Source organism: Carassius carassius, chromosome 1 (genome assembly GCF_963082965.1).
Source record: "Carassius carassius chromosome 1, fCarCar2.1, whole genome shotgun sequence".
NCBI classification, from domain to species: Eukaryota; Metazoa; Chordata; class Actinopteri; order Cypriniformes; family Cyprinidae; genus Carassius; species Carassius carassius.
Genome location: NC_081755.1, coordinates 35,002,426 through 35,026,822, shown reverse-complemented (window position 1 = coordinate 35,026,822; position 24,397 = coordinate 35,002,426). Strand labels below are relative to the sequence as shown.

Below are 24,397 nucleotides of genomic sequence, written 5' to 3'. Positions count from 1 at the left end.
AATTACCTGTGTTTTCTATACATTACAATCCTAAGTTCATCAGTTCGTAATGAATATAATTATGAATAGGCTATAATATTTTGTCCACACCTTAAATCTCAAGTCAGGGTGACAACTAATAAAATAACACATTACTGTTACAAGTAATATCGCAAGTAAGTAACACAAGTTACTTCGTTTTCCCATTTGTTCACTGACACCTCTCCTGTCCCCATGTTAAGAGAAATTATGATTGAGGTACTATTTTTTTTTATAAACAAGTCCAGCCCAGGAGAAAAAAAGTAATGCAAAATTAACATAATGCATTACTTTCCATAAAGAGTAACTAAGTTATGCAACTTATACAAGCTGATCTGTTATTACTCATGCATATAAAATTCTTGGACATGCATATTACTGAGCTAACAGTGAGTCCTCCAAATGTCAGAAGTGTACAGTATTTTAGATCATTTTTGTCTTTTAAGACTAGTTCCACAAAGTTCTGGAATGTTCCACATACCAAATATGTGTTTATGCAGAGGTCACGTGTAGGTAATGCTTTTACCATCATGAATTATGATACAACTTGTTCCATTAGGTTTTCTCAACACAAATGAAGCATTCAGGCAATCTCTGACTGCTCGTTTTGGTGCAGATCTAAGTGCAATTGTCATGTTAACATATGGAGAAAATATCATGCATCAGCTTCTGAAATAAACACTCCAAACAAGCTAGGTGTTAAAACTCCCTTACATGAACAGTTCACCCAGACATAAAGATCTATACTCAGCCCTATTAATCTCACATTTTTCGCCCTTCAAAAAGGGAATAATCCATAAAATGTCAGGGCTGCTCTCTTCTATTCAACTAATGTAAATGAGACTGTCAAGATTAAAAAAAAAAAAATACAGAAAAAACATATGGTGCAATATTTTTTAATTATTAACCCAAAAGCATGTCTCGCTCTTCTGGTGCATTCACAATACACACCAAAAGGAGGAGAAGAAACTGCACAAACTACATTAATAATGAGCAAGACGTATAGATCCTACACTGTTCTAACAGAGCTTCACTCTTCGAGGATGTACAAACAGCTTTGCTCTCCAGCAGAGACCCTCAGGTTTCAGCATGTTTGAGCATGACCTTGCAGAAGAATTCCCTTTCTCCCTCAGCTCCTATGGGGTCCCATATTCTAGACAGAATCAATGGAGGGTTTCAACAGGTTTAGAGGAGATTTGAGAAAGTGACTGAAAGGAAAAGAGCTAGGAACAGAGGGAGAGAGGGGAAAGATCGAGCAGTCATCATACACTCAACTGTGCACCTGTAATTAGAGATAGTGCTGAAGCCTGCGGTGGAAAAATGGAGAAGTACAGCACTGCAGAGGGTGCCATTGACCTGCCGTGACCAGTAATTGCAGTCGCCTTAAAGAACATCCAGTGCCTTTAGTGCGTAAGCGGGGAGCAGGAATTAAAACCACTTTTCCAGGGTAATTTAAACTCATACGGTGAAGAAAACAGCTATCAACAGGTCTTCAGTAACAAATTTCAATGTTAGAAAACGTGCCAAAACTTCACACTTCCAAGTTAAATAGCATGTGCAAGAGTTTGAAAAAAGCTGCCTGGATGGTTTCTTTGCATAACATGATTTCATATGAGAAATGCCTATCTTGCTCATACTCCAATGTGAAAGAAGTCTCTCAGAAATTTGATAATTAGACCCGTGAGACAAATGAGAGGCATGAACATCTGCAGTGAGGACATCAGCTGCTTCAAATCTGAACAATTATGCAGGTAGAATCAGACTTCTGTTGTTAAAATGATTTGAAAATCTCATTTAAATTAGATGTGTAGATATCGGAGATTGCCGAGAATATCTGCACTAGCGTCTATTTTACCAGTGTGCAAATTTCTGTTTTATGAAACGTCCTGTTAATTAGTTTCCATTTTACTGTCGAGTTGTTTTGTATAATATCATAATAGCTACTCTATAAAAATGAAATATACTTGAGGAACCATTCCCATCACACTGGTGGAAACCTCTGGAAAACCTCAACGCTCTCTTTCAAAATGGGCCTTATAAGTTCATGCAAGACGCTAAACATTGTAAACGCGTCCTCCAGTAACACCATCACAAAGAAAAAGCTTTGAGAAATGTCAAATATACAGTATTGAAATTCCTTGAAAATGATTAACTGTTGCTGCAAGAAATTTACAAACACCACCACAGGCACTTCCTGAGATCTTTCAAAATATGTAATGAATAAATTCCTACCTTGACACTGAAATCCTTGTTTCCCAAAACCCCTGAAAGATAAACGCAAGAGTTAATTGAAAAAAGAATAGTACCATAATTTTTTAACATTTACACTTGCACTAAACTGCTTTGTGGTTTGATTTTTTTCATGTAGTATGACTCATTTCCTATTTCTTGTACTGTCTTATACTCTTGTATTGGCTTACAATAACAATCGAGTCATTTTTCCAATCATATTTTTTTAAATATGATTTTACTTTGGGAAATCAATTCAGAGTCAGCCGAGTCTACATCTGATGGCCATAAACGGGTAAATTTAAATTAAATTTAAATGTATGCATTTAGCAGACGCTTTTATCCAAAGCGACTTACAGTGCATTCAGGCTATCAATTTTTACCTATCATGAAAAATTTAATTAAAAAAATTAATTAATAGAGTACTGTCTCTAGATAGACTGCACCATAGGTTTTGAGACAGTGTACAGTGTAACACCTGAGCTGGAACAGTAACAGGTCCACTTTTATGGAAAGCCATTTTAGCATTTATTCCTTAAATTAACTCAGATATACTTTTATGTTACAACACCTTTTTTATTTGTTATTCATTTATTAGACAACAGTGTCTTCTCCATTGCATTTTTACTAAAAACATTTATAATTTAACTAAGAAAACATTAAAAACAAGTTAAAAGCAAAGGAGCAGTTCGGGCATGTCATTACATATAAGAAAACATTTTAAGACATATACTTGTGCTCATATATCGATACCAGCAACTCTCAATTAGTAAAAAGAAAATGTAATGGCAAAATGCATAGCAGCAGTCGGAATTGTTACTACTAAGTGTTGTATTGATTACTAATAGTATGTATTGAATATCTACATGTATTTTAATAAATAGCTGTAAGTAGTACATTTGAAGACTAAAGTCACTAATGGATTACTTAGTAATACCTAAATATATATATATATATATATATATATATATATATATATATATATAAAGAACTAGAAACACTTGGTTTTAATAAATTAATGTTAAAGCACCTTGCCATACACTTTAATAAGGACCGCACAAACTCTTACCAGATAAAGTCCGTGCAGTGGCTGCAGAAAGTAGGCTGCTTGAAGAAGCGAGCGATAAACTTGTGGTTCTTAACTTCGTGAACGTTCTTCTGTCTCAGAGCACCTTGTCGGGCAAAGCCCCTCATGGGTGCGCTGCTCTCCTCTCCATCGCTGTTCGATTGCTCTGCCATTCTCAACGTGGGGAAAGTTTGCGCGAGCCTGTACACTGGAGTGAGTTGTGCGGAGTACGTACACGTAATGTAAAGCTTCAGATTGCGATGAACTCTCAGGCGCGATGCTTTGCGTCCCTCTCCGCCCAAGTGCCCTCCTTACGCACCGGTACACGCACACACACACTGACGCGCTGTTACAAGACTCCTCCCACACTCCCACTCATTTACCTTTGGCAAGCTTGAGCTGATTGATGGAGATTCTGTCAAACCTCTCTCACATTTACATGAAAGAGTCTGACAGCATAATGAAAAGGAGACAATGGGAAACATTTACGAGTAGATAATTAAACGCGAGGCTCAGGAAAATGTATATGGCAGGAGAAGTGTCAATCATGTAGCTCGTCACTGCCTTGTTGATACTGTATAAGTAGAACACATAGGCCTACTCTAAGTGATAAAACTTAAAGGTGCACTCAGTATTTTCTTTCTAAATATTTTTATGCAAAATAAATAACAGTTTAGAGAAATTATTAGAATCATTTACGACCATTAAAGTTAAAGTCTAGACTGTTGTCTTCTAGATTCTAGAAAAAGCGATTTATTGTACATGGAGCGGGTCGCCCCCTCATGGGCACTAACATGATGACATCACATGATCAGCTGTAGAAAACGCACAGGATTTTTTCAAAGATTACATTTGTCTAGATTAAATAGAGCGCATGTGCTAAATGTTGGAATGAGAGAAACAAAAAAGGAACAAAACACGATGCTTTTGTGTGAAGCTGGAAATTGGTAAAATTAGTAAAACTTCATTGCTGATAGATTCACATCCTGGCTAAATTGGGATGATATGAGCCAGTTAGAAATTAAATTTACAGAGAGCACCTACAACATTGAATTAATTTGAGCACTGCATATTCATACCTGAAAACTGATTAGACCATATCAAGATAATTAGGAAATAATTCCTAAATTTAATTAGCCTGTATTTAATAACATATTTTATGATAAAATGTGGTGAAATTAGAAAGAATATTTATGTTATGCAGGTAAGGAACCACCATAGACCATATATAGATTTCAATTCTGATCTATTTTTGTATTTTTGTTTTTCCCAATCCTAAATATGTGATTACATTTTACTATATGCATGAAAAAAGCACCAACTCTGTGATTATTTCATATGAATTACAACGTTGTTGACAAATCTTCAAGTTAAGAAACCCATTAATGATAATACTGTTACAAATGTACCAAGCATTTTCAGGGTGTTTTAATGCAACAGGCTGCAGGATCTCTGATCTCCCTGAAGCATGAAGCTGCATGGAGAGCAAGTTATTTCGGTGGCTGCTCATATAAATTGACGTCTGAGCTTTGTTACATAAACTTTTGTGTTGTGTCCCAGCTGACTCTTTTCAGCAGAGTTGTTTCGTTCCTGTTCTGTGACGCACTAAGTAGGAGGCAAGGACAACCAGCGGCTGAGAGTACAATGGCACCATGCACTTACCTGGAGAGACTGAGTAACCCTCAGCAGGGAGCTTGAACTTCTTGTGCTGATGCTGTCATATTCCTGTTGATCATATCGTGTGATTCATGCTTGTTGCTGAACCACTATATATCAGGGATGCCGCAGTCGATTATAACATTTAATAAAAACAGACTTTAAAGGGTTAGTTCACCCAAAAATGAAAAAATTAACCCCCGATGAATCCTAGGTGTATGTGACTTTCTTCTTTCAGATGAATCAAGTCGGAGTTATATTCAAAATTGTCTTTCAACTTTCGGTGCGCTGAGATTTTGTCCTACCCGTCAGATTTTCTTACCCGGGTTTACTGCGTATGCGCACATCAATATCGCGTCCTTTTTCTCATGCTAAACAACGGTATTTAATGTATCTGCATTAATGTAAGGGTAGGTTTAGGGTTGGGGTAGGTGTAGACTTTAATAAAAGTGCAATCTAATTGGTAGAAAATAATATTTATTGTTGGTTTCCTGTAGCTGTATCCCTTCTAGCTAAAACAGCAAATATAACACATAATTACTGTATTTGCAGTACTGTAAGGGTAGGATTAGGGTTGTGGTCAGTGTAGACGTTAATGAAACAGTAACTTTACAGTAGCAGTTTTTGGTGACGGATTGTACTACTCCCTGTTTTAGTGGGAGGTAGGAAAATTTGACAATGTAGGACAAATCGACAGAACACAGGCTCTATCATTGCAGTCAGCGGGTGTTGCAGTGCTTCAGTCCAAAAGAAGTGAAATAAAAATTTCCCATCCATAAAAAAAGTGTGTCATAAAAAAGCGTTTTTGTAAGTAAAATATTCATATTGAAAATTTAATAATCACTTTAATCTAGCTGAACGCGGAAGCAGCTCCGGGCGGATGATGTATGAGGTCAGTTTTGCGCATGCGCTGCTCAGAAGTCACTAATTAAAAGTACAAAACGAGATTTGTAAAGAAGAATGTCAGATGATTACGATATAAGCCAAGAGAAGACTGGTTTTCCTTTGCTAAAGTAAGGAACTTTGCTTCTTTTGATCCTGTAAACAAATGTTGGTTTTCACGAGACTCACCAGCACATGCGCAACGTTACATTACATTAAACATCTACATTAATCATCAATTACATCTACATTAAAGTGATTATTATGTTTTGAATATGGAGATTTTTCTTACAAAAATGCATAGTAACTAGGAGGCCTTTGGAAGGACGCTTTTTATTTCACTTCTTTTGGACTGAAGCACTCAAACACCCGCTGACTGCAATGATAGAGCTTAAAAGATCAAAGACAATTTTTTATATATAACTCCGACTTGGATTTGTCTCAGGGGTGAGTAAAACGAAGCCTAATTTTCATTTTTGGGTTAACTAACCCTTTAATACACTTAAGTGGGCCCACATGTGTCACAAAGATCACATACATATCGTCTGTATGCATATGCATGCGTGAGAGATTGTACACTGTAAAAACTAATCTATAGAATCTACCCAATAAATGTGAGGTAACAATTTGCATCGACTTTGGTGGGGTAAATTTAATCCCATATATTGAGTATAAACTATCTGAAGTTAAAAGCTATTAAATGCTTGCATAAATTGGGTAACAATTCCTCACATTTATGTATATATTCCATAGCTACTTACTCATTAAAATTAGGTAAAAATGATCTCTTCAAATCAAAGTTAATTAATATCAGTTAATAACAATTACTTATTCAGAGAAGGTAAAATGTACCCCCCACAATAAAGACATTCAGATGGTTCATCAGATCAATATTTTTAATCCAAAAAATCCTATGAAACACTCAAAATATAGTGCAGCACAACAGCTTTAGACAACATTTCAAGTAATGAGCCTGTTTTATAACTCACTGATCTATCAAATGTTGTTTAAAAAATGTTGGATAATAAAACATCCCTGTTTTATCCCTGAATTGACTTTTTATAACTCACTAAGATAACAGTTTCAAATGTTGTTTCTGGATAATTGCCTACTGCAAACAACACATGCCACTTTTTCTATTTTAAAAATCAAAAGCACACACACAAACTCCACATGGTTGTTTCTGTTCATGTACAGTATCAAATATATGGGTAAAGATAAAACAGAACACCAACATTCTTTAGTTTTTGAGCTTGCTCTCACTCTCAAAAATAGGATGAGAATAAAAGAAACAAACAAATGGGGAGGGAAAGAGGGTAGAAGGAGAGATCAAAATTCTTCAGGCCACTTTCTATTGGTATTCCTTTTCTGTCAATCTGGGGGAAATCACAGAGCAATGGAGTGGGCTGAGAGAGAGTGGATGGATCTGTGTCTGTGTGTGGAGCAAATAAGGGAAAAGAAGAAAAATATAAAACTACACTCCATTACAACTCCATTAAAAGTATGTCCAGACAAAAGATCCTCTTCGAACAAGAGGGGAAATGTGTGGCTACTGCATGAGTATATATTTTTGAGACTGTGGACCTTTTTCAGTAGTTTTGCCCCGTCAATTTCCAAACAAAGTTTTTGAAAAGCTTCAAACGTGTTCTTCAGCTCCTTTGGACATTCGATGTTGATTGCATAAATGAGTCCCATCAGCAGTATGCATGCCATTTGGCTTCCACATCCTTCCATCACTTGGTTTCCCTCGATCACAATAGACAATTTTGATGGATCCTCCTCAGCCATGAAATTGTGCTTCACAATCACCTTCATCGTTTTGTCTGTGTAGTCCTCACATTCCTACATGTTAAAAGCAAACAAACAAAAAGCATACACATTTTTATTTTATTTAAGATGCTGTTTCAATATATTTCAGTTTATCTAAAAGGAGAGCAGAGGGGGAGTGGAAGGCAAAAGGAGAAGGTGGATACGAGAGGAGAGGAGGATCCCTTGAGTTAATTAAAAAATCTGTTATCAATATGACATACCTGGCAGTCATGGAAAAGATCTTCTTGTCTTTCACCGAGGTAGTTAATGAGGCAGCAGACAACAGCATCTCTTTTTTCTCAATGTTCTGTGTCTGTAGGGAGATACAATTTAGTGATAAGACTGTTAGCGGTGTGGGGAGGGATTTACATATACTAAGACCGAATTCCGGCCCTGCAACAGACTGGCGACCTGTCCAGAGTGAACCCTGCCCCTTTGCCTGATAAATGCTGGGTTGGCTCAAAAATCTTGTGACCCGAACGGACAAAGCAGTAAAGAAAATGGATGGATAAGACCGAATTCACACACTGATGTTAAAAGGTTTAAGTTGGTAAGGAGCTCAACTTTGCGCACAACAAAGCAATTGTTTACAAATTACTTTACTTTTAATTCACTCATCAATAATTACATATTTGTGAAAAAATAAAATAACATACGTCATATAAAGTGTTCATCAGAGGACGCATCTTGCAACCAGCTGCTCCTCCTTTGGCACGCATTAGGGCAAATAGTGAGTGTCCACATACACAGACTCTGCCTGCAACAGAAATAAAAACAAAAATTACACAAAACAAATTATCAGACATGTACCTGGGTTAGATTTTGTACAAATGATTTTGGGTTTACCTCAATATAATGCAAATAATCACCCCCTTTGGTTATTCGGGTGGGTGTTTAATAAGCAAAATGGATTATAACCCCAGACGTTTAAAAGAACCAGGCGGCTATTTGCAGACCGGTGATTATTTGGGTAAATATGGTAGTTTATCAGTGCTCCTCTGATCTGGGCAGTCTGTCTGTCTGACAAGGGCCGGTCATGCAGAAATAACAGGCTGTGTAGTGACTTAAATAAAGGCATTGCAATTACATATATTAATATTCATACTTCATATAATTAGCTTCATACATGTAATGTGTTTCATAGAACATATTACAAAATTATGAAAACATTTATTAAGCACTGATGTTCTAACAATAACAAATATAAAATATAAAATCAATTCTAAAATGTTGTACGTGATCCCACAATTCCTTAAAAAACTTAGGTGCAGCAACAGTTGGTGTTTTCACACACACTGGCGGGATACAGTGGTAACGTTAATATGTTTTTATTTTTAATCCTGCGCCCATTCAATATATTAGAAAAAGCTGGCTTTGACTAGTTTCTAACCTTAAAACCAGCGGTCAGACACAGTCATGCATGCTGACTAATCTTGTAAAAAGCACACCACGACGGCATTTCAATTTACCGGCAGTTGTGCAGACGGTGAAAGCCCGGGACACAACAAACCGATGGCAAAGAACTAGCAGCGACGAAAGCAGACGTGCCGTTGCGTGTCAATGCGTTCTCATCCTAGCAACGGCACATCTGCTTTCGTCGGGGTCAATTTGTTTATTTGGACCATGATTTGAACACATCAAACCGACGCGTGGAAAACAATAAACCAAGTTGCCTGAACGACGGTTCGACGTTGTCCGATGTGGCTTGATGTGCCCCGGGCCATGGTGACGCCAGCGACAGATTCAAACTTTAATTTCAAGTAATGGCATGTTAAATAAACGAAAGCCGAATACAAGTGAAGTGTAATATCTCATAGTTAAAAAATATATATACAGCACTCCTATGTAAATAGCTTACCTTCACTTCTGCTGTTCGATGGCAGCCAGAGAGAGGATCCAGCGTCGCCCACACTCACTCAAAAACGCGGGCTGACGCATGCGCAATTTAAAGCAAAAAAACTCACGGTTTGGGGGTATATTTTACTGCATTTTTCTATGTGATGGTTCTTACTGTTGACGAATGGGTAGCATATGTAGAATTTACCCATTACTTTAGAATTCGTTGGCTGGCTGCAATAATCATGTACATTTTATATGGTTTCCACAGATTATATTTACCACTCTCCAAAATCACTAGGCTTTGTAAATTAATAAAAGTAGATTTATTGGCAGTAGCGACATCTATGTAATCCAGTTAAAAAAGCGAATCATATGCGTCACCATTTTTTCTTATTACATAAACACACATGTGCATTAGCTGGGCAAATTCATTCCTGATTTATACATACTTTAAATATATAATACAGGCTACACTGAGACATATTTATTTAAACGTAACATTGATTGTCAAACATTTTGGTCTCCATTAGGAGCTATAATAAATGAGTGTACATCAAAATGTTATTTTATATATGCAATCTTATGTTCATATTGGCGCAGTGAAGGCAGTTGAAATAAGTAGAATATGAATGCTAGTATCATTATCTACGTAGAAGCACACAGGGTGCCTGGCTACTGCACTTCTAACATTTCTAAACATCTTTTAAAGGGTTATGGCTTCTTTTTACACCACAGAGATAGTTCACCCAGATACAAACCATGTCTTTTGAAGCCTGTATGACTTACCTTCATCTGTGGAACAAAAGGAGATAATTATAGCAGAATGTCTCAGCTCAGTTTCCCTGCATGGAAGTGAACAGTGTAAACATTCTTCAAAACATCATCTCTACTGCAGATGAAATGGCTCATTTTTGTGAAGTTGTGTGTTGTGAAGCCTTGTTAAATATTTTCTCTTGTTTGACTGTCTTTTCCTGTGTTAAGTCAAGAGTCAGAGGAAACTGTTAAATGCACAATAGCAAGATGGACAGAAATGCAACCCAGAACTGCGTAGTTTAATGCTGGAGCGGGTTATACAGTGTTAAGGTCACAGAGATCACATTGTGAGTAGTGATGCCCACAAGCTAACAGCATCCAGAGCAGATTACCTGCTCTGCGCCCACTAAGCTTGCTGCTGGTGGTCGCCCACGCACACACATCATACCTACAGTACATGCACTGAAATCCTGCCATTTGCAGTCTTCTTTTTTGGGTTTGTGCATTTCGTGAGAGAGGTTTCTCAAGACTGGAACCTCAGACACCTATTGATGTAGCTTCTTTGTAAAATGTATTTGATTTTCAAGCTCATCCATCAATGCAAAATCGTTCCATTTTTTTTTTGTCAGCAGAACAAAATTCAACCAGAATGAACACTGCCCCCTTCTGTTGGTATATATGCACTAAACACTCTAATAGGGGATAGTTCACCTAAAAATAAAAATGGTCATTTACTCCCTCATGTTGTTCCAAACCTGATTTAATTTCTTACTATTGTGGAACACAAAAGATGATATTTTAAGAAATGTATCTGGTTTTTGCGTCTACAATGAAAGCCAATGGTCACCAAAACTGTTCTCCAAAGTATCTTCCTTTTATGTTCCACAGAAGAAGAAAAAAATCTTAAAGGTTTGGAATTATGTTCTTCACTTTAAATTATAATTATTGAGATTTTTTCTACAGTATCACATACAGGTGATATATATGATGAATTCAGTACTCTGAGATATAGGCCTGTTGGTCCGAAAAATGTCTTGGCACCTGTGTCTGATCTCTGCCTCTGGAATAATAAGGAGAGTGTGAGTCTTTATCCTTATGGTTGTTATAGAGATGCCTTTACATAATGACAAATATAGGTTGATCACATCCTTTAAAACACTTTTGTTTTCGTTTCTGCTAGATGAAGAGCATGTGCACAAAATCTTAATAGAATAAGGTAATTTGAATTTCAGCTATTTTATGCGTCCATTACGTACTTGGTTTTAAATACTTTTTCTCAGCTCTTTGCAAGTCATTGTCTAAATTGTTTTACAGCAGTTATAATCTAATGTAATCTGCATGCAACTAATAAAAAATAAATCTAATTCAAAAGCTAAACACAAAATCAGACAATACATAACTTTAATATGTCTGGAACTAATATAATGTGTTTATCCACTGAATGAAACAAAGCACTACTGATTTTAAATGGATCCTGCTACAGAAGGGGTCAAGTTTGAAGGGCTTCATATTAGATTTGACTTATTTGAAGACCCAGAACTTGATTTTACAAAGGTTTAAACGTTTGTTTTGTTTTTATATCAACGGGGGAAAAAATGGAGTTTTCCAGATTTTGTACATTTCACATCTAATTATGACAGTAATTGCAATAGGAAACAATTGTATCAGCAGTACAAATAATGTGAGTTATTATACAGTCAACCCAACTAGAGACCTGAACTAGTATTCAGCATTTTAATATTAAAAACAAAGCTTGAAAAAAAAAACAAAAAAAAACAAACCACTAAACAAAAGACAGAAGGAGCAGATGTTTAAAACAGACATAGAAATCGCTTTATTGAGGGAATACCTTCCAACAATACAAAAACACAATAATCCAGAGGCTTAATGTAATGCCTTTCCATGTAGATATCTGCTCTGTGCAGTCAATCTGTTGCAATGGAAAATCATGAGTGCTAGCATGGCTTTATTTTAAGTACAAAAAAAAAAAAAAAAACACTACATCCAACAGACTACTCAACTAAATTGTGAAAGAATGAAACAAAGATATACAATAAAATAATCATGCCACAGGTAGATAAAACATGCTAAGTGTCAGCAAATAACTGTGCACTTCAGCTTTTCACAAAAAAAAAAAAATATAAAAAAAGCTGATGACTGAAGGATGAGTTACATTTTACTTAACATTTGCCCACTTTACAATGATAAAACAGCTTTTTAATGGCTGTAGCTCAAGAATACTCAAGTGGTCTTGTAACATCAGGGTTAGATCAAGTAAACGTGTGCCTGACTGAATGTGTGTGGAACACCAATTAAGATTCTGCCGTCCTTCAAAAACATTTAACCGAAGAACATTCAGGGAAAAAAAATCAAATCATTTTTCACTGTTCCCACTCACTGACCTACTGGTCGTTTGATTACAAATCGTAGAGGACAACTGACTGAACACAAAGCGAAGTGAGACTTCGTAAATGAACATGAAGATTAGGAGTTGGGGTTATTGTGTCTGGGTGGGCAGGCGCTCTTCAGGGGTGTCCAAGGCCTGGGGTTCTGCTGGGGGTCCAGAGCTGCTCTCAGACGGAGCAGTGCTGTCACTGGTGCCCTCGTCTGTAGCGCCCTCTGCAGGCTCAGGTTGGGCCGGTTTGTCTCCTGCTGCAGCTGGGGGTCCTTGCTCAGCCTCCTGAGATCCTTCAGAAGCTTCAGCCAGAGACTCTGCAGAACAGACACCACAGTCAAACATCTTTAATTCTATTTTTGTCGAATTCTCAAAGTTAGAGAACATAACGGTGCAGGACTTACCCGTCTCCATTGGGGAGGGCTTGTCTTCTCCATCCTTGGCCTCGCTTGCAGAGGTTTGTTCAGGGTTGGCTTTGGCCTGGGCGCCGGCGGCAGGCTGTTGCTCCTCTTGAGCGGCTCTTTCCACCTGCTCTGCTGCTTCCCGCTCCCTCTCCTCTGCCCTCCGGCGAGCCGCCTCCTCTGCAGCAGCCATTTCAGCTGCCAGCTTCTCCATGTCCACCTCCACTTTCAGACCGCACAGCTAAACAAACAAACCACACATCAATCACCGGCAGTGTGTCTGGCATTTGAGCTCAGGCTAAACACAAGGGCTATTAGTTCAGGGATCAAACTGAATTTCACACCCGTTTGAGCTCGTTATTGAAGGAGTCTGTGGTCTCCAGGAACCTCCTCTTCTTCTCCTGGTGCCGGTCCTCGATTTGAAGCAGCTCTGCTTCAAGCTTCCTCTGTTTGGAAATCAAGGTACCATGATTAAAGTATGCGTCTTGAGTTTTACATCTTGTGTTTTTAATATGCTCAACATACCTGGTGCACCATGAGGGACTGGACTTGGCGTTTGAGGACCTGCATGCGAGCAGTGGTCACCACGGAGCGAACGTCAGGCACCACAACCTCGCTCAGGATGTCACTGATGAGCCGGTGGTTCCTCTGGAAACGAGCTGCCGCTATATGCTTCATGGAGAACCCATCGTCATAGTCTACAGAGACATTCCACATTTGATAGCAAGCAGTAGAGAACAGGACCAGAGAGCTTTCTCTGAAATGCACAAGTTTCAGAACGTCCAAGGAGGCTTGTAAAAGAAAAGAAAATCTGAATGGCTTTACCATTATAAACTCAAGAATTTAGATGCCAATTATGTCTCTAGGAACAATCCTGGTAGTTTACTTCCCGCAAGGTAATAAAACATACATGTTTATATCTACAATCAATTTGTCATATTTAAACCCCTGGCATTTGCTGAGAGCAATTAAAAACAAAAAATTAGAACTACAGCACAAAAAAGTAGGTAATTTGGGATGTGAAAACGCTGGAGGAAAATGTTCTCCAGGCATTTGACAATCTTTCTCTGAGAAAAACAGCTTCTGAATATGCCTTTTTACTAAATGGTAACCAGGGTTTCTACAGACATGAATATAAGTTAAATTTAAGACCTTTTTAATACCACCTTATATGAAATTTAAGATGTAAACCTGTAATGGAAATACACATTATATTATATACATATATAATATACGTTCTACATAAAAAGAAAACAAAATAGCATCCTTGAAATAAATCATATATATATATATATATATATATATATATATATAAATAAATCTCAAACCCGTAAGACGTCCGTTTATCTTTGGAACACAGTTTAAGATATTTTAGATTTAGTCCGAGAGCTCTCAGTCCCTCCATTGAAGCTGTGTGTACGGTATACTGTCCATGTCCAGAAAGGTAAGAAAAACATCTTCAAAGTAGTCCATGTTACATCAGAGGGTCAGTTAGAAGTTTTTGAAGCATCGAAAATACATTTTGGTCCAAAAATAGCAAAAACGACGACTTTATTCAGCATTGTCTTCTCTTCCGTGTCTGTTGTGTGAGAGAGTTCAAAACAAAGCAGTTTGACATAACCGGTTCACGAACGAATCATTCGATGTAACCAGATCTTTTTGAAACAGTTCACCAAATCGAACTGAATAGTTTTAAATGGTTTGCATCTCCAATACGCATTAATCCACAAATGACTTAAGCTGTTAACTTTTTTTAATGTGGCTGACACTCCCTCTGAGTTCAAACAAACCAATATCCCGGAGTAATTCATGTACACAAACAGTACACTGACTGAACTGCTGTGAAGCTCTAAATTTTCTTAATTTTAATGAAAATAAAACCGAAATGATAGTGTTTGGCTCATCAAATACTCTTACTCAAATAACCCTATGTAATGTAACACTGTCTGCAAAGACTTGTGTAAAGAACTTGGGTGTTGTGTTTGATGATGGTTTGAAATTTGACAAGCAGATAAGCTCAGTGGTCAAATCCTGCTTTTTCCAGCTCCGTCTTTTAGCCAGAGTAAAAACAATTATATCTTTTAATAACTTTGAAAGACTAATTCATGCATTTCTGACATCGAGACTTGACTATTGCAACTCATTGTATTATGGGATCAGCCAATCAGCTTTATCCCGGTTGCAGATGGTACAAAATGCGGCGGCGAGACTTCTAACAGGTACTAAAAAACGGGACCATATTACTCCAGTATTACGTGATTTGCACTGGTTACCTGTACGATACCGTGTGGATTTTAAAATTCTTCTGTTGGTTTTTAAATCTTTAAATGGTGTGGCCCCTACTTATCTTTCGGATCTACTGGTAGAACATCGTCCAGCTATGTCTCTCCGGTCGTCAAACCAGAGATTATTGTGTATACCGAAATCAAAGCTGAAAAGCAGGGGTGATCGTGCATTTTCAGTAGCCGCTCCAAGACTGTGGAATGCGTTACCTTTTAGTATTAGATTTGCTCCATCCTTGTCTGTTTTTAAATCTAGGCTAAAAACCTATCTTTTTGATTTAGCATATGGCTAAAGATGAAATGTACTGTTTTTGTATTGTTTTTATATTTGTATTTTGTATTGATGTAAAGCACAATACAAGTGTACACTGACTGAACTGCTGTGAAGAGAGAACTGAAGATGAACGCCGAGCCGAGCCAGATGATGACTCGTTCACGAGTCAAGACCAGTTTCTGTCAGACGTGTCTGATTCGAGAATCGAGGAGCTGATGATACTGCGCATGTGTGATTCAGTGTGAAGCAGACCGACACACAGAGCGTCTGAACTGAACTGATTCTTTCGGTGATTGACTCTGAACTGATTCTGTGCTAGTGTTATGAACGCGGGTAAACCGAAGACTTGAATCAAGGGCAATCATCGCCAATGACGCCATTACGTCGAGCGTAAAAGAACCGGTGAACCGTTTTCTTCAACCGGTTCTTGACTCGTGAACGAGTCATCATCTGGCTCGGCTCGGCGTTCATCTTCAGTTCTCTCTTCACAGCAGTTCAGTCAGTGTCCAGTTTTAGTAAAGGAATTACGAGAAAAAAATTTTTTTTTTGTCTGTCCAATGATTGTAAAATGTCATTAGGTCCGTCAGACTGAGGATATTTTAGCTGTAATGTGACCAAAAATATTTAAGACCCATCGAATCGGAATTTAAGACTTTAGGCCTTTTATTAAGAAAATGTTAGTTAAGACATATGAAAACTTTTTCAGCCCCGCGGACACCCTACGTAACCGTAGAAACACCTGCCATTAGTACTCATTAAGGTGCAGATACATTTTTTTTATTTTAGCATGTGGAAGAGAGACTTCCAGCAGGTAAAAGCTGGTCAGAGATTTGCTGCACTGACCAACAGAAAGCTGCTTGGTTTGAAAATGAATTCTGTGTGAGCTTTGCTCCATACATCGCTACAGTTTACAACAGAAAAATTGTCCTTTTCTAGCCTTTTTCAAAATTGTGGCTGCACCTTTATTCTAAAAACAGATTCTGCAAAAATACCAGTTTCAAAAACCAACTGGCATTTTTTCCCTATTAGCCACAAGCCCACAACAGCATGTTTAGGCCATGTTGACCACTCATGTTAAAGTAATATTCAAATAAACCAAATTATGTTCTTGCCATCCAAAGGTGGCATTAAGACGTCAATCTCACCATCAGGGTCCTCAGCAGGTTGGATACTCATATAGGGCTCGCCCTTGTCTAGACGAGACTGTCTCTGCCGGCTCTCTTCTTCTAGAGCAGCCTCCGCGCGGTTCTTAGCATTGACGTACGCCAGGTAGGCTGGAGAGTTGTGGTAGGCCTTCAGAGAGTCATTATACTCGATCTGTGGGGAGAAAAATTGCTTAGTGCTTGACTTAGACTTAGGAATCTGACTGAAGATGAGAAAAAGTTAAAAAACAAACCTTCTCGGCTTCGTATTCGTTTAAATAGTCCTGTTTCTCTTCATCAGTGAGGTCCCTCCACATGCCACCGATGATCTTCCCAATCTCCCATAGCTTCAGGTCAGGATTAGAGGCTTTAACCTGGTCCCAAACCTAAGAAGATACAAGTGTCAGTTCAGAGTCGACAGAGCAGTCTGGATTCCTGGACGGGGAGGGTTGCATTTTCCCAAAAAGGATAGAGATAGAGCACCAATTTTGCCAACAAAACTAAAGCATGATTGAAGGACAGCAGAGAAAAGCAATTGATCTAAACACTATTTTAACTTAAAATATCAAAATGCATCATTATTATGGATTCAAATAGCATTAACAGACCTAACTGCTTTAGGTTCATCTTTTAAAACACTGTGCTCACAAGAGAAAGGAAAAGCAACATTTTAAATTCTCAAACGAGTAAATCAGAAACAACAGATGTCAGTTTCCCAGCCTTGTTGAAGAGAAGAAAGCAATGAAGCGATGTTGGGGTCTACCAGCTGAAGGGGCAGAGTCAGACCACTGACTGCCCCGCAGCCTTCGAGCTGATCGCAGAAGCGCTCTCCTCAATTTACAAGCAGTAAAAGCAGACACCGTGGGTGTCTTACCTTCCTGCTTACCTTCCGGCTATACCGCATGTAGGGCATCAGTGGCTTGTCGGGCGGTTTGGGTGGCTTAGGAACGGTGATCCCTGAGGAGTTCTGCGGGAGAAGGAAAGAAGCCCACACGGGCCATTAGAGATCACGAAGGGCACACGTGGTCATCACAGAAAACACTGAACTGTCATAATGGAGCACTATGGAGAGAAAGAGACAGAAGCAAAAGGCACGACTAAAGCCGCGTTTCCACCGCAGGAACTTTACCCAGGAACTAGGGACTTTGGCCTGGTACTTGGTGTGTTTCCACCGCAGGAACCAGGAACTAAATAAAGTTCCGGGTAAAAAAAATGCCTCTCAGAGAGTCCCTGCTGGCGAGGTAGTACTTTTTAAAAGTTCTGGAACTTTCGGGGCGGGACTTGGGCGCTAAACATCCTGATTGGTTGAGTTCAAGCAGCATTGGTTGGGTTTAACCACCATATATTTGGATCAACATTTTCAAAATATTACTGTTATTGTGTCATGAAATGTAATTTTATAAGTATTTCAGGCGAGAATGTAGTTGTTTAAAACTCAAATCTGTGGTTTATTTACAAAGACAGCGCCTATTTAAAAATGTGTTTCGCCGATCTCAGAGACGGTCAGCTCCACGCGATCAGCGGGAGCTCAGTGATCATCTATCCGCCGAGAAGCAGCCTCACCTCGGCTAGACCTTTTGATGTGTGCTGCTGGCTCTGATGTCTCTTTAGTGGTTAAACATTAAATATTATTAAGTTTTGGGTAAATCTAAAAGGTAATCTTTGGTCTGTATTCATTTTATCTATATGTTAAAATGAAAATAAAGGCAAATTTATATAATATATCAATTCATTGTAATGGCTGTATATATACACATCCCTGAACTAAGAACATTTCTGCAGCTGTTATTATGTTTAAATGAAAACGAAAGGAGGCAGTGGTATTTGATATCCTATTTCGTTTTATTGTAAATGTACAGTGAGGAAAAATTGCAGTAGCCAAGGCGAGCTGACTGATGTTATCAAGTACGCTGCTATTTGCAGAATTACCGGATTTGCGTCGTTGCGGACATCACACTCCCGAGCCGAATGCACAAAGTCCGCACTACCGAGGATGCACGTCCAAAATCAGCGCACTTTGCATTGAGAAACGTGCGCAGACCTACGTCACCAGTCTATTTGCCTAATCTTCCCGGTACTTTAAACCACGGTGGAAACTCAGAGAGCAGCAGGTCTGGGGGTAAAAAAGTTCCTGGGGAAAAAGTTCCTGGTACAAATGTTCCGGGTAATTTCGGTGGAAACGCGGCATAAAAGAAACGATGACGGTGTGAAGCGCTTCACAAAGGGAGCCTGAGACGTACCTAAATGGCATACCAAATACAGCACTAGGGGTGTAACGGTACTTCTATTCGTACCGGACCGTTTCGGTACAGGGCTTTCGGTACGGTGCACGCGTGTACCGAATGACGGAATGCAATATTTTGTGCGCGGAACATAAATACATTTTCGTGTTTCCAAACGAACATATTAAGTGGCGGAAGTCTCCGCGTTCAGCGCAAATCCCGCCCTGCAGCTGATTCTAAGGCCGGCGACGCACTGGATGCATGGCGCAAGCGTCTCAGCTGCGTGGCGTGTACGTTTTTAATTAGGCACCCATGTTAACAGGTTAGAGCTTGCAGACTGCCTGCGTGAGACACACATCTTTTTCAGAAAAAGAACCGACGCCTATTTTTCACGCGACACGGAAGCGTGTTGGAAACGTTTCCAGGCAAAATAGAATAGGAAAATATGTTTATATGTCATTTTGTACACAAATACATATTAATTCATGACACTTTGATGTTTGAAAGTCTATAGGTTGACATTAATTCAGATATAAATGTAATTTAAAAAATAAATGAATAATTATCGATTTTCAAATATTGCACCTGTCAAACATAGTCTTTTTTCCGTCAATAATGTTGATGGTGTCCTTTATCAGTAGGCTTTATATTTATGCTCAACATGAAGTATAGATATTGTTTTGAAGACAAGATCCTGGTCTGTCGGCGGTCTCCCTGTCACCTACAGCAGCAGGCACAGCACGGTTCTGGTGAAGCAGGCCTACAAGCTGGGATTGGTAATGCTGCACTGTAATCATAGTTATTTATTTATATTTTTTATTATATTTTATTATATGATATTGGTTTGAGACAGAGTATTTTATTTAGTGGAGAATTTTGCAGCAGTATTTTATTTCTTATTCTTTTTTTATTTTATATTTATTTTATTAAAAAGTATTTTTTTTTTTAAAAGTGTATAGTAATAAACAACCAGCAGTTTAATGTTTGCATTTCTTTCCCTTACTGTACCAAAAATGAACCGAACTGTGACTTTAAAACCGAGGTACGTACCGAACCTTGATTTTTGCGTACCGTTACACCCCTATACAGCACATTAACATTACGCTGACAGGGCCATGCATGAACCTCTTCTGGACACAAAGCCACCATCTTTTATGCCTGGAAATGATTCTGCAGAGGTTTGGATGAAATCAGTCAACAGCTAAAATGCCTCAACCTTGCTAAGAAGCCATGCCAAGTTACTGCGTTTGGCACGGGCATCTAAAGCCATGCGAGCAGATGGCCGTCAGCTCTTGTGCATGATGAAGTGATAGGATGGCGGACAGGGGAAACGGTTCTGAGAAGCAATCACTCTGAAGCTACAATTCGTACTGCGTCAATCACACCCATCCAGACGCTACAGAGAGTGAGTGCTTCACAGAAGCATGAAGACTATGGAAGCTACTGTATAGAGCTAAAAAAACTACCCAAGACTCGACTCTACTACCCGACAGACACCTTCAACTCTATGAAATGTCTCTGTGCAGTGTGAGAACAAAGCTTTTCATTATTTCATATTCAGGTCAATCCTCTCGTCTGGGCTTTTAGTTCATTGGCTGTTGCTAGGGCCCTAGTTGGCACCGGTCCTACCATTACCCTGTTGTTCCCGCCGGGGTTCCCTCCCAGCCTGTAGTTGTTGTAGGCCAGATGGCTGTATGGGTTGTACCCCACAAACCCAGGGGTGGTGGGCATTTGCTGATGGAGACAAATGAGACAAAACACGAATGAGAAATGACACAAACAAGGGAGGAAGGGACAAAAAAAAAAAAAATGAAAAGGAGAACCTGCTTTTGTTTTCTGTCATGATTTGCATAAAACATGCAAAAAGCAGCAATCTTTGATAGCAGCACAACCCTGGCTTTATTCTACATCCATTTGTAGCAAAGCCACAGGCACTATGGGTGGTGGTGGAGGGACGGAACGAGGTCCTAGAAGGCTTCGTTAACTTTAGGGATTCAGATGGGGAGTATTTGAGCCAAATCCCTCGGTGACAAGTGACCTGAATAATCAGTCTCCAAACTGACAAAAAAAAAACAGTTCTGGGACGCTAAAAGTAATTAATTGGGATTTGGATGAAATTCTTCCACCAATAAGGGATTCAAGGCTTCCAAGGATATGTGCGGAGCTAAGCATCAATGCTAAATTACTGCGAACGGTTCCCTGTATCGGTTTTAATGAATAATGATCAAATAATGTAGGAAAGCCTACACATAAGAGGCTCACACACTTAACGCTCCAAACTGTGTTTAATGAATAACCAGGATTGTCATGAGTCTATAAAGTTGATGCTGCAGAACATACCTAAAAATCGAATTATGATATGATCAAAAAATATATCAAAAACTGCGATTTAATTAAATGAACATGTGCTGCGAGTGACAGGGTGAAGTAAGGCACTGTTCATTTTACACTCATGCGGCTCATGATATAGTCACAGAAAATGAATCAAGATACTCCAAGATGCTGAAAGACCATATCATGAGTTGCATGCGTATAAATAAACACTTTACCACGCTTCACTCGGAGCATGTGGAAGTAGCGCATGTGTTTATTTGCAAGCAAACCACCAAGATGAAGGCTTGATGGTTAAAAAAATAAAATAAATAAATAAATAGTATTATAAATAAATTCATAAAAGATTTGCATTAAATATTTGATTTTTGGCTTTAATTGCAATAGTAAAGTTGAAATACATTTCTTATTTTGCTTAATATATCTAATTACAACAAAAATTATTATTAGTCACACTGAATGGATCAAAAAATAGTGGGAATGTGGCCTATTAAAAAAGATGTAAAGAATACAGCCAACTGTGAACGCCCACATTTTTTAAGGCTTTCCCCAAATCAGTCAGCTCCAAAAGGAAGGTTCACACACACAGAAAATGATCAGATCAAAAGTAATTTACCAACTTTTTTAAACATTGTTATTTGCATTACATTATTTTATATACATCACTTGACAAAATCGCCGCAATCATTCAAGAATAATCAACTCTTTCGATTTAACCCAATCTAGAATTTCTTTTAATTACAGAAAAACTAACCCCCCCAATGGTTATTCATTAAACACCGTCAGAGCCTAAAGTAAGCGACATCCTTAGCACCTTACGGATTGTAAAACTGCATAAAATAAAATTAGCAAAAGCCAACCCATGTGATGCCATGTCCTTCCCACAATCCTCTCCTCTCATCTCTAAGAAACCTACGGTACGTGTTTGGGTGATGGAGGGGAGGGACTGTATGGATGATTGGCATGTTTAGGTTACTTACTGTTGTGGGGGCTGGGGCGGGGGCTGGGGCATAGGGAGGCCGCTCTGCGTGAGAGAGATGGGTGGAAATAATTAATAAAATTAAACTCGATCAGAAATGATTAATCAGCGGTAAAGCCTACTTATTCGTCACATCTGCATCAGTTCAATGTATATAAAATCAAGTCACACCAAAAATGTTATTGTCAATTACATCAAGATTAGCACACCCATTTTTACACATTTACAGATTAATTAGAGAAAGTAGTAATATCAAATTACTCGATGGTAAAGCATCTTTAATAAAGTCGTTTCTGAAGGTGGGTGGGCTTCAAGGGGGTCTAAACCAACTAAGTGGTCTAATCAATCAGTTGAAATGTGCTCTTACTTGACATCTTGTTTGTAGGATTGAGGATATCAGGCTATCCCCATCATTTGGTTCTGCAATAGGGCAAAAACTTATTAGACGAATAGGCATGCTTTCAATATGTGCAAAAAATCATAACTTGTTGAAGCTGCAAACACCATTAATTCAACCTGCTTTCTGATCAAATCTGACATTTCTGAGCGTTTAACATAAAAAAAACACACCCACCTGTTTAGCATGAAAATCTGAAATTAGAGACATTGTTTGACTGAACTGGCCACAGTTTGTATGCGTGTTATTAATATCAATAACTAAGATGTGGATTTAAACAAAACTAATTCAGATGTTGTGTTTAAGGATCTCAGGCCTGTAATCGATGAGGATAATGGCGCACACAATGAGCAGCTCGCCAAGAGCTTCATTTAAAGACAAATGTATTGAAACCACAGCTACATGAGGGAAAACTACAAATATTGGTTATTAACACGAAATATAATGTAAGGATGTTGTTCTCGAGGAGCTATAAGCATCCCGAGCACATGAATGCTAACAAGCAAAGTATCAATGAATGAAACTGGCTAACGTTACGTTAGCTGAATAACATAACATAACATCGAGATATCATATGAAATACAGTGTGTTTTCGCATTTCAGGCAGAACATGGCTTTTAAATTAGTTGGATTGAGTTTGACGGTTTTTTAAAAGCTTTAATAGTGTACAAACACAGCCCGTTGTCATCGAAACAGCATTGGCTAACGGGCTAGCATCAAACATTAGCAGCTAAAGTCAGACAACCGTTTAGGACATTAAGATCACAATACGTGTCAAAGAACTGCGTATGTATAATATATTATACCATTTATTATATGATGGATTAAAAAGTTGTTTGTGGAAACCAATAAGTCGGAATAAAGTCCACCAGGTTAGCGAGCACTCACCCCAGCTCTTTTGTTCCGTCACTGACTAGCGCTCCTCCGCAGTCCGCAGGTTCAGGATGTGACACGTTTGAGCGGATTCTCTGGCACACTTCTGCTCCCCTAGTGGACATAAACTAATACTGCACTGACCAGACGCCACGAGCTGAGAGAACGTGCTCGACAAATGTAAAACTGAGTACATAACGTCCGATTTAGCAACTAAATCTCACCAGTTTAGGTAGGTTTAGAAAAAATAGTTCATATATATATATATATATATATATATATATATATATAGACACACACACACACACACACACACACACACACACAAACATACTGTTCAAATGTACTTTATTCAGCTAGGATGCGTTAAAATGATCAAGGTACTGGCTGCTAAATATTCAGCTGTGCCATCACCTGAATGAATCACATTTTAAAACAATGTGATAATTTACTTATACATTTTAAAGGGATACATTAAAAATAGAAAAAAAGTTATACTGTTTTACAGTACTGTTTTGCTGATTTTTCTTTATTTACTAAATGTGAGCAGCCCTGGTGAGCATTAGAGACTTGTTTCAAAAACATAAAAATCTTAAGACAGGCTTTTTTTGTGCTGTCGTGTATATCAACAAAAACATTTGGTCAAATTTCATGGCAACCACTATTTGCCAGATTTTAAAATAGTTTTCTACTCTTTTGAGTATGTTTAATAACTAAAATCTGTGCTATTTTTATTTTTTAGTATAGCATGCTGCATAAGATCTTAAATTATATAGCCTATTCCTATTTATGGTATACATTTATATGTATAAGATTACACTGAATGAGAACCTATACAATATGAGAATT

At 38.3% G+C, this 24,397-nt stretch overlaps 2 protein-coding genes across 6 annotated transcripts in view; both read right to left on the bottom strand.

Annotated features, from left to right (window-relative positions):
* The window catches only part of LOC132147838 (protein kinase C beta type), a 128,090-nt gene extending 124,429 nt beyond the window's left edge, over nt 1-3,661 (bottom strand). Inside the window, exons 1-2 of one of the 2 annotated variants that reach the window (XM_059557112.1) lie at nt 3,317-3,661; nt 2,251-2,282 (exon numbers count right to left, since the gene is read on the bottom strand). In XM_059557112.1, the coding sequence (XP_059413095.1) occupies nt 2,251-2,282; nt 3,317-3,486 (202 nt within the window). In that variant the 5' untranslated portion in view covers nt 3,487-3,661. The remainder of the gene's footprint in view (nt 1-2,250; nt 2,283-3,316) is intronic. The other variant, XM_059557111.1, reaches the window with a different exon arrangement.
* An 8,401-nt stretch (nt 3,662-12,062) lies between these two features.
* LOC132147792 (SWI/SNF-related matrix-associated actin-dependent regulator of chromatin subfamily E member 1-like) lies at nt 12,063-23,674 on the bottom strand. Of its 4 annotated transcripts, none has more exons than XM_059557107.1 (11): nt 23,564-23,674; nt 22,646-22,698; nt 22,280-22,323; nt 20,598-20,702; nt 17,621-17,713; nt 17,001-17,132; nt 16,750-16,921; nt 13,574-13,746; nt 13,393-13,494; nt 13,052-13,289; nt 12,063-12,964 (listed from the first exon to the last, which is right to left on the bottom strand). In XM_059557107.1, exons 2-11 carry the CDS (start codon nt 22,650-22,652, stop codon nt 12,750-12,752), a joined length of 1,281 nt encoding a protein of 426 aa, XP_059413090.1. In that variant the 5' UTR covers nt 22,653-22,698; nt 23,564-23,674; the 3' UTR covers nt 12,063-12,749. The 4 variants fall into 4 exon arrangements, with proteins under 4 accessions (XP_059413090.1, XP_059413091.1, XP_059413092.1 ...); XM_059557108.1 differs by having other exon boundaries at nt 20,604-20,702; XM_059557109.1 differs by having other exon boundaries at nt 17,633-17,713; nt 23,564-23,673.
* Between the last annotated feature and the right edge of the window lie 723 nt (nt 23,675-24,397).

Excerpts from the sequence above, each read along its gene's own strand:
- LOC132147792 (XM_059557107.1), bottom strand. Across the intron at positions 17,714-20,597 it reads GCGGGAACAACAGGGTAATG|AACTCCTCAGGGATCACCGT; the intron begins GTAGGACCGGTG and ends CTTCTCCCGCAG. Across the intron at positions 13,495-13,573 it reads AGTCCCTCATGGTGCACCAG|AGGAAGCTTGAAGCAGAGCT; the intron begins GTATGTTGAGCA and ends ATTTCCAAACAG.